This window comes from Aegilops tauschii, chromosome 5, assembly GCF_002575655.3.
Source record: "Aegilops tauschii subsp. strangulata cultivar AL8/78 chromosome 5, Aet v6.0, whole genome shotgun sequence".
In the NCBI taxonomy this organism is placed as follows: domain Eukaryota; kingdom Viridiplantae; phylum Streptophyta; class Magnoliopsida; order Poales; family Poaceae; genus Aegilops; species Aegilops tauschii.
The window spans coordinates 315911066-315921596 of record NC_053039.3 but is presented as its reverse complement, the minus strand read 5'-3'; the positions used below and the strand labels follow the sequence as shown (position 1 = coordinate 315921596).

The following is a 10531-nucleotide window of genomic DNA, read 5'->3' as shown; positions in this document are numbered from 1 at the left end:
GCCGCCCAGCGAGAAGAAAAAACTGAGGCGAGGTGGGCTATTTTGATGACGAACAGCGTCGTCAAACTCGACTTGCTCCGGACCAACGCCGCTGCGAAACTCAAAGCTCAAGACGCGAAGAAGAGGAACAACGATCTCGCCTTCTTGATGGGCGGCGCTGACATGCTCCAGAGCGGCGACGAGAAGCTCAAGGCGTGGTTCTTGGCGGAGCGCGGCCTCGTCCTGAATCAGATACCGGCGACGCCGACGCTGCCGCCGACGCCGCCGCCGCTGCCCAGCCCGACGACTGATGACGATGCCTCCGCGACGCCCAGCCCCACCGACGATGCCTCCACGACGCCCAGCCCCACCGACGATGCCTCCGCCGCGCCCGGCAGCACAGAAGCCACGCCGACCAGCCCGGAAGCCGCGCCGACTCCTTCCAGCCCGCGTACGCCGCCGACGACGCCGTAGGAGGTTGAGCTCGACGTTTGATGTACTCCTTCCGCGTCCTTCCTTTTCTGTACGCCGAACTACTGCGTGTCCTTTATTTGATCGCCGAACTGTGGCACTGAATCGCCGAACTATTGCGATGATCGCTTTTCTTTGAGCGGGAACGATGGAGTTCGAATATGGGGCGCCTTGGGGGGCGGCATCTGGGGGCGTGGCTGGGGAGAAATGAACCCCAGAGGCTGACTAGCGCCGGCTCGTCTCAAGACCATTCTTTTCGGCGCCATGGAGGGCGAACAGCTGGAGATGCTCTTAGTGTTAGCGAAGAACCGGAGATGCTCTCATGGAGGAATTTATCGCCTTTTAGTGTGAAACGGGGCCCTTGCCATACAGTCTTATGTACCTACTCTCTCTGTGGACGAGGATAGCGTCTCCCACGACGAACTAATCTACGGCAATCTCAGAGGTAATTTTCTAGAACCTACTTGCTGTTTATGGGTTCCCTTCTTCCTGTGCCCGTAAAGTTAGTTCCTACTATATTTATCAACCTCGCCGCACAATGAGATGAATTGATTTTCTGGATATTTGCCGAGGGAAATTAACAGGCTTTCTGTCGAGTAGATTTTTGTCTTACCATTCGTGCCATGCTGCTCAGGTGGATTGGAGGAATCCATGGATCTGTTCCTGACAGCGACGTCCCTCGTCTCCGACGCGAACACTTGGTTTGATTTTCTCGGCACGACCTTCTCCGCCGTCTCCGAGCTGCTATCCGGGTGGAGGCATAAGCAGGAGCGTCGGCATGGCGAGGCGGAGCGGAGGCAGCTGCAGTGGAAGGAGGAGGACATGAAGATGAAGCAGCTCCACTACTGCTTGCTCGATTTGCCAGATCTGATCAACCACGCCGAGTGGTTCAGCTACATAAAAGACGACAAAGAGGTGGCCAAGCTCCTCCCGGAGCTCAGGGTCGAGTCAACGATGCATACGACCTGCTGGAAGAGTTCAGCTACCACCATCAGCTTGGGCCAAGCACGGCGGCGGCGGCGGAGCAGCCGGGGGACGACTTTTTGAAGACCATCACCGATGGTAACCATGTGAGGGAGATCCTGGACGATCTGAACTGCCTGCGGAACACATTGGAGGGAATCATCGACCGCCGCACTCGTGCCGAGCCGCAGCAGTTCGGCAAGCTGCTAAGGCCGGTGATGAGCTCCTTCTACGACAAGTCCAAGGTCCGCAGGCTTCAGAAAGAAGTCGATGAGGTGCTCGAGCTGCTGGAGGTGGACACCTGCTCCCTGCCCCGGGGGACTCGCAAACGGCGCATCAGCGAAAAATCCGCCGCATTAAGCAAAAGGGCTCGTAGAACTGGCGCTGTCCCTTCCACATCCGCCAGTGAAGAAGGCACAACTGCCAACGCAACTGTTCTAGCAATATCTGGCATCGGGGGTGTAGGAAAAACCACATTGGCCCGGCAAGTTTTCAATGATGAGAGAACCAAGGGCCATTTTGATCTCAAAATTTGGATATCTGTCTCGGACGACTTCAACGTCAAGAGACTGACCAAGGAGTTCATACACTCTGCTCTGGAAAATCTGATGCAATCTGATAACCTGTGCAGCCTCCAACAGACTCTCACCGAAAGGATTATCAGTTTGAAGTTCTTGCTTGTTCTCGATGATGTCTGGGACGACGTGTACTCAAATCAAGACAACAGATGGCATAATTTTCTTGAGCCGTTAAAGTCTGCCAAGCAAGGAAGTGCGATTCTGTTGACAACAAGATCTCAGAGGGTTGCAGATCTAGTGAACGAGAACATGCACTTCCATCTAGAAGGGCTTCCATCCACAATTTTCGATGTTTTTTGAGGCATGTGCATTTGGCACAGACCGCTCTATAGTCAATCCAGAGCTGAACCCTATTGGCAAAAAGATAATCCCACAGCTCAAGAGATGCCCATTAGCTGCTGAAACTCTTGGGCGCATACTGAAGCCTATGCTGGATAGGGAGCACTGGGATTGGGTCGCAGGAAGAGAGCTGTGGGAGCTGAAACAAGAGAAGTACGACATTCTGCCGGTCCTTCGATTGAGCTATCTGTATCTGCCTCCCCATCTGAGAAGCTGCTTTCTGTTTTGCTCCATGTATCCAAAGGGTCACCGATTTGTCAAAGATGCTCTTGTGAACAGTTGGATAGCAGCTGGTTTAATCGAGTCCTGCAAGGGCGGCAAGCTGGAAAGCGATGGTCATCGATATTTCGCGGAATTCCTACATCGATCCCTATTGCATAGAGATGCAAGCAGCCCAGCATCCTCCGTGTATGTCATCCATGAGTTGATGCATGACATGGCGAAGCTAGTTTCTGAGAACGAGTGCTTCGTCGTGAAAGGCGAAGCAGATTTGCAAAAGATCCCTGAAGATGTTCGGCATCTGTCAATAATCGGCGGTGGTGGCCTCGATGAAACCAACTTGAAAATGCTGTGCCAGTACAAGAAGCTGCGTTCCATTGTATGCCATGGTGTTGACTCTGAGATCATTACTCCTGCAGCTAAGCACTGGTTTGAGGTGCTCACCAAAATACGGATGCTGGGTTTTCTGTCTTGCAAGTTGGACTATCTTCCTGAGACCATTGGAAATCTAAAGCTTCTCCAGTACCTTAGCATTGGTGAATGTACTTTCGAAGAGCTTCCTCCGTGTTTTTGGCAACTCCAGAGTTTACGAATTATAGATGCTCAGAAATGTCGTATCCAACACATTCCCCAAGAATTCAATCAGCTACAGGGCAAATTGCAGAGATTTAAGTTGAGGGGTACAAATATCACTGAACCTGGAAATTATGCGCTTTGATAGAACATGGAAATCAATCAAATGCAGAAGAGTAGTTTCAGTCTGAAGAAGTTTACTTTTGTCAGCTTGTTAGTTTCGTTTTTCTCAGGTACTATTGAGTTCACTTTTGAAATGTTACAACTTCGGAATTCTGGGAAACTTTCCATAAAGTTCGCATCAGTTTAGTGGGTTCACTTATATTATGTTGTTGGAAGCTAGTTCATGATGAACTGATTTAACTCTCTACTGGAATATTAGTGTATTAGATGATGTAAATTTGTTTAGGTCCAGACCTATGCTTCCTCCACTGTTTTGTAGTGTTGGCCAATTTTAGATGCTCCATAATACTCCCCCCGTCCCAAAATAAGTGTCTCAACTTTGTACTAACTTTATTACAAAGTTGTACTAAGGTTGAGACAGTTATTTTGGGACGGAGGGAGTAACCTTTAAGGCTGTTTTGAGTGGCATATCTAAAGATCTTTTTTTAAATCAAGCCAAAGTTCCAGTTGAACCAGACCAAATGTCCTTTTTTCTGAAATATATATTGAGCTTAGTTGCACGTGCGTTGCTATGGAAATCCTAGGCATAAAATATTTTTCATGTTGTGTCCAATTATTACTTGGCATGTTAAGTCGAGTATTTCCATTTTTTTTATTTAGCGCAATTTCGTGTTCACAAAATAACAGGAGTTAATTCCAATTTTTTTACCCCTAGGAGATTTTACCCAATTTTAAGAAAATCCTCAATTTATACCCCCATTTTACACCTTTGTGCCACATTTTACCCCCTTGTGACACAATTGACCTCAAATAAAAAAAAAATCCTCCAATTCGGTGCTGATTTGGCATGCCATGTAGGTGCTTTTTTATATCTTGTGTGTTGGTTTTCGTTCTGATTTTTTATACATCAATCGGTTAAAATATGCACCGCACCGCGCCCTGTCGCCGCGTCCACTGGCCGAGCCACACCAGGTCGCTGCATCCACCTTGTCGCGCCGCACCTAGTGGCCGTGCTCACCTGGTCATGTGGCCGGCGCCACACATTTCAATCTTTAGCTCTTTTCCTCCCTCTCCATCTCCTTGTCCTCCATCTCTGCCCTGTCGCGGGTCTCCTCCTCCTCCTCCATCTCCATGTCTTGGTTGTGCTCCATCTCCATGTCCTGGCTCTGCTCCATGTGCATGTCCTGGCTATGCTCCGTTTGTTGTGGATATGGCAGTGCTCGTTAGTAGGATCTGGTCATTAGAAGGTAGGGTAGAAAAATAATGAACTTTTTCTTAAGAAAGGTTTTAGCAGAGATAAATGCATGGCTTTGATGATTTGTTCATGTGTTTTTTGCTGGATTTGATGTGGTTTTAAGGAATCTTGGCAGATATGGTTTAAGGAACCTTGTTCTGAAGATAGGGTTTTAGCAGAGATAAATGTAGTGTAATTAATAAGTAGCCCTATTAAATTACTTTTAAGTGTCTGTAATGTAATTAGTTGTGAGATTATAAAGTGTATGTTTCTGTCAGTACAATGTACAGTAAGTAGTACTGAAATATTTCTCAAGTGTAGTCTGGTTTCAGTGCAGTAATGTTTCAATTTCAGCTTAATGCTATATTCACAAAATTTCTCCTTTCTTCTGAAATTGTCTGAAAAATCAGAGTCTGAAACCACTACATTACTACTGAAACTGCATTTTTTCTGAAATTTTCTCCTCTCTTGCTTAAATTGCATAGTTTAAAACTGCATTTGTTTCTGAATTTTCTCTAGTTTTTTTTATTTTCTATGCTTTCTTATGAATTTTCTCTTTTTTTCTCGAATTTCTCTGCTTTCTTCTGAAGAATATCATGTACTGAAATAAACTGACTGGCATTAATCAGTTCAAAGACTGACAGAAACTAACCAACAGTCAGCAGAGAGAAAAAATAGTTCTGTTGTGCTATAAATATCCATGGAAGTTTCTGATATGACATTTGCTTTCTGGATAAAAAACTATTGTAGACACCAAATTTCTTTCAATAAAGGGAGTAGAAGAAGAAAAAAAAGTCCTGCTCAGAATCGTGGGTTAACATTTGAGAAAGCATAAGCTTTCGTACACCCTCTTATCTAGCCATTCATTTCTGCATCACGATTCGTGCAAGCACTCTTGTATTTTTTGTTTCTCTTAAATAAAACAACATATGGATTTCAAACTTTGCAGGACAATAAAACATTCTAACTAGAATGTGGGGAACAACATTCAGATTTTTTTCGTAAATCGTATATACTAAAAATAATATTTTTTACTCAAAAAAAAAATCATTTTTTATATTTCTGTTGGCCGAAAAAATCTGAAAGTTTTTTCCCACATTGTAGTAAAGTTTTGTTGTCCTGCAAAGTTTGAAATTTGTATGTTGTTTTGTTTTGAAGAAATAAAAAAGACAAAAATTTATGTAGTAAGTTAGTTGTGTAGCACAGATATCAAAGCAACATTGGAGGGTAAGGATAAGAGATGTCCGGAAGCCTGAGTTTCAAAAATCCATGTCCTAGAATCATGCGACGTTGATGCGCATGCATCGGCGCAATAGTAAGGTACATTTGACAACTTCAATCATAGTCATAGGAAAGTTTGCGGGTTATGCTTGGTTTCTGCGCAAATCTATCATTTTAGTTCTGAAAATTAAGGTCTGGTAAAATCGTCGATGGTTAAAGTTCTGCCAGGTTAAAATCGCTGATGGTTAAAGTTCGGTAGCGCCCGAGAGGCCTAACAATTACGACCATTTTCATGAGGACGCCGACCCAAGCCACTTTTGCAAGGTCATCCTTGTACCCAAGTTGGAGTGTCTACCGATGCCCCTTGACTTCACCAAGCACATGACCACCGTCCCAAAGAAATTTGTGCTGAGGACAAACATCAGCTGCGCCTGGAAGGTCACGGTTCGGACGATCAACAACAATCTCACCCTTCATAAGGGTTATGCCCCCCTTCGTCGTTGCTCACTAGATCAAGATCGGGTACCTCATCGCTTTCAAGCCGGCGATTCCCAACACCTTGAAGGTGATTGTCTTCAATGACGACGGTCTTGAGGTGGTTACCAAGTGCAAGAGGCACGAGAAGCCATTTGCCATGGATCTTTAGGAAGTTATCTCCAGACCGGTTTAAGACTTTTGTGTTGGCTATTTAGTAGTGTAAGACTTTGTCACAACTGTTTATCAGTTTAACTGCTTATCAGTGTATGTTTAAGATTCAGGTTTAGCGCCCGAACAGGCCTAAAAACTACGACCATTTCCATGAGGACGCTGGCCCAAGCCACTTCTGCAATGTCATCCTTGCACCCAAGTTGGAGTGCCTGTTGATGCCCCTTGACTTCATCAAGCACTTGTGTGACGCCCGGATAATTAAGCTACAGTAAACCTCTGCTAACGATGCCACGTCACCTCGGTTACTGTTGATAAACTCGCGTTAGTTCATAACGATTCAAATTCAAAATTTAAATTAAAGGCAAACAACAAAAGTTTTCAAACAATAAAACTAAAATGTTCGGATTGTGCCAAATAATGCATAGGTAATTATGGTGGAAAAACCACATGTTTATAAAATATTTAAATACTATAAGATGAATAAAACAGCAGAAAAAACAATTATTTAAAAGCTTTTATAATAATAAACCATCACAAACTATTTTACTTTATGTACCAAGTTAAATGTGGTTGTGGCATATTTACATATACTAAATTAGGTACAACTTTGATATTTTACTACAACTAAGGTATATTGGAAAAAAGAGAAAAGAGTAAAAGAAAATAAATAAAAGGAAAAGAAATAAAACAGAACAAAAGAAAAACTGAAAACCCCCAGGACCAACCGTGGCCCAGCTGGCCAGCCCAACTGGCACCCCCCCTCACTCCCTGAACCCCCTGGGCACCGAAACCCTAACCCCCACTACTCACACTCGCTCCCAGTCACCCCCACGTCGCTCTCTCTCCCTCCCCGATCCAGATCTGGATCGGGGAACGAACCCACGGTCGCGCCCGAGCCTGACGCGCCCACGCCGCTGGACCGCGTCGTCGCCGTCCGCTGGAAGGACCTCGCCGCCGGACTGCCTCCCCGCCTCCGACGCGTCGTCACCGTCCTCCTCCCCGCGCCCCACTGCCCCGTGCCCTACACCGTCCGTGAGCGCCACCCCCATCTCCCTCTCTGACCCCGCGCCGGAGTCGTCCTCGACGGGACTCGCTCGCCCGCGTGCTCCCGCAGCTCCGCCCGACCCTCGCCCCGTAGCCTACCCGCTGCCTGGTGCCCGCGGCCACCCCGCCGTGCACAGCGCCCGCACCGTGGCCTCCCCGCCCGGCAGCCTCTTCGCCCGTAGCACCGCGCCCCGCCTCTGCTCCGCCCGCCGCTGCGGCCCTCACCTCACACTGCTGCTACCCCGTCTACTGCCGCGCGCGCCATCCACTGCGGCCCTCCGCTCCCGCGCAGAGCTCCGGCGGCCCCCGAGCCGCGCTGCTAGCCGCGTTGCTAGTCGCGCACCGCAGCGCTGCTGCTGTTACTCACCACGGCCTCGCCCCGCTGTCGCTGCTCGCCAGCCAACGCCGTCGACCGCGGCCCTGCATCAGCCTGCTCGACGCCGTTGCCCGGTTCGGTCCCCGCCTCCGGCTGCGCTCCCCCTTCCTTCGCGCGCGTGCCCGCGCCCCACCTCGCCGCACCTTCGCGACGCGCTCCTGCCCGAACGCACACGCCCCATTCCGCCCGCTGCTGCTCCTTGCCCAGCGCTCCTTCCCACGGCCGCCTCTCCACCGGCCACAGCCCGCGCGCCCCGCTCCGGCCATGGCCTAGCCGTGGCCACCGGCCCCCCTGCCGGGTCCGCCCGCACCTGGGCGTGCACCCGCTCGGGCCGCGTCCTGCGCCCGCGCCCGCTAAGCGGCGCCCGATAGGCCCCTGTGCCTATGGCACGTGGGGCCCGCCCTGGAAAGTTTTTTTTACAAAAAAAGGATAAGATAAAAAATTAATAATTAATTAACTTAATTAATCTAGTTTAATTAAACTTAATCAATCCTTCTTAATTAAACCCTAATTAACATGTTTAGTCTATGATAGGTGGGTCTCGCTGGACCCACAGGCCAGGTTTGACTCCAGTCAACCACACTGTTGACTGCTGACGTCACACCTACGTCGTGTTGATGGTATCCCATACTATTCTGGATAATGTTGGTTTTAATTAAATAAATTCCAGAAAATGGTTAAAACTTTAGAAAATCATAGATAATAAACCGTAGCTCGGATGGAAATACTTTATACATGAAAGTTGCTCAGAACGACGAGGCGAATCCGGATACGTAGCCCGTTCATCTGCCACACATCCCTAGCACAGCGAACAGGCAACTTTCCCCCTCCGGTTCATTTGTCCGAAAATGCGAAACACCGGGGATACTTTCCCGGATGTTTCCCCCCTTCGCCGGTAGCACCTAGTACTGCGTTAGGTCACCCCTAGCACTGTGTATTGCCTTGTTATGTTTTGTGATGCTGTGTTTGCTCTGTATTTACTGTGTTCTTCCCCCTCTTCTTCTCCGGTAGACTACGAGACTGACGGCGCTGCTGCCCGATCGACTACGGTGTTGACGACCCCTGCTTGCCAGAGCAACCAGGCAAGCCCCCCTCCCCTTTGATCACCAGATATTGCCTATTCCTTCTCTGTACTGCTTGCATTAGAGTAGTGTAGCATGTTACTGCTTTCGGTTAATCCTATTCTGTTGCATAGCTTGTCATTGTTGCTACAGTTGTTACCCTTACCTGCAATCCTAAATGCTTAGTATAGGATGCTAGTATTCCATCAGTGGCCCTACATCCTTGTCCGTCTGCCATGCTATACTACCAGGATGTGATCACTCGGGAGGTGATCACGGGTATATACTTGTATACATTACATGATACATGTGGTGACTAAAGTCGGGTCGGCTCGTAGAGTACCCGCAAGTGATACCGATGTGGGGGCTGAAAGGACAGGTGGCTCCATCCCGGTAGAGGTGGGCCTGGGTTCCTGACGGCCCCCGACTGTTACTTTGTGGCGAAGCGACAGGGCAGGTCGAGACCACCTAGGTGAGAGGTGGGCCTGGCCCTGGTCGGTGTTTGCGGATACTTCAATTAACACACTTAACGAGATCTTGGTATTTGATCTGAGTTTGGCCACTGGCCTATATGCACTAACCAACTACGCGGGAACAGTTATGGGCACTCGACGTCGTGGTATCAGCCGAAGCCTTCGTGACGTCAGCGACTGAGCGGCGCGCGTCGGGTTGGACCGCGTAACGCAACTTCCTTTGAGATGGAGGTTGCTAGGTCTGCTCACCGGCCGCGTTCGCAACGTGCAGGTGTGCAATGGGCGATGGGCCCAGACCCCTGCGCGCATAGGATTTAGACCGGCGTACTGACCTCTCTGTTGTGCCTAGGTGGGGCTGCGACGTGTTGATCTTCCGAGGCCGGGCATGACCCTGGAAAGTGTGTCCGGCCAAAGGGGATCGAGCGTGTTGGGTAATGTGGTGCACCCTTCCAGGGAAGTTTATCTATTCGAATAGCCGTGTCCCTCGGTAAAAGGACGACCCGGAGTTGTACCTTGACCTTATGACAACTAGAACCGGATACTTAATAAAACACACCCTTCCAAGTGCCAGATATAACCCGGTGATCGCTCCCACACAGGGCGACGAGGAGAGGATCGCCGGGTAGGATTATGCTATGCGATGATACTTGGTGAACTTACCATCTACTCTCTTCTACATGCTGCAAGATGGAGGCTGCCAGAAGCGTAGTCTTCGACAGGACTAGCTATCCCCCTCTTATTCTGGCTTTCTGCAGTTCAGTCCACCGATATTGCCCCTTACACTGATACCCATGCATATGTAGTGTAGATCCTTGCTTGTGAGTACTTTGGATGAGTACTTTATGTCTACTACGCAACCTTCTCGTTGTAGACGTTGTTGGGCCTCCAAGTGCAGAGGTTTATAGGACAGTAGCAAATTTCCCTCAAGTGGATGACCTAAGGTTTATCAATCCGTGGGAGGCGTAGGATGAAGATGGTCTCTCTCAAGCAACCCTGCAACCAAATAACAAATAGTCTCTTGTGTCCCCAACACACCCAATACAATGGTAAATTGTATAGGTGCACTAGTTCGGCGAAGAGATGATGATACAAGTGCAATATGGATGGTAGATATAGGTATTTGTAATCTGAAAATATAAAAACAGCAAGGTAACTAATGATAAAAATGAGCACATACGGTGTTGCAATGCTAGGAAACAAGGCCTAAGGTTCTTACTTTCACTGGTGCA

At 48.5% G+C, this 10531-nt stretch overlaps 1 protein-coding gene across 1 annotated transcript; it reads left to right on the top strand.

Annotated features, from left to right (window-relative positions):
• The first annotated feature begins 749 nt into the window (after positions 1-749).
• LOC109775605 (putative disease resistance RPP13-like protein 1) lies at positions 750-3563 on the top strand. Its single transcript, XM_073500307.1, is given in 4 exon segments — positions 750-895; positions 1085-1390; positions 1393-2281; positions 2283-3563. Coding segments are annotated over 3 exon segments (2163 nt in total). The 5' UTR covers positions 750-895; positions 1085-1101; the 3' UTR covers positions 3268-3563.
• Positions 3564-10531: the final 6968 nt, after the last annotated feature.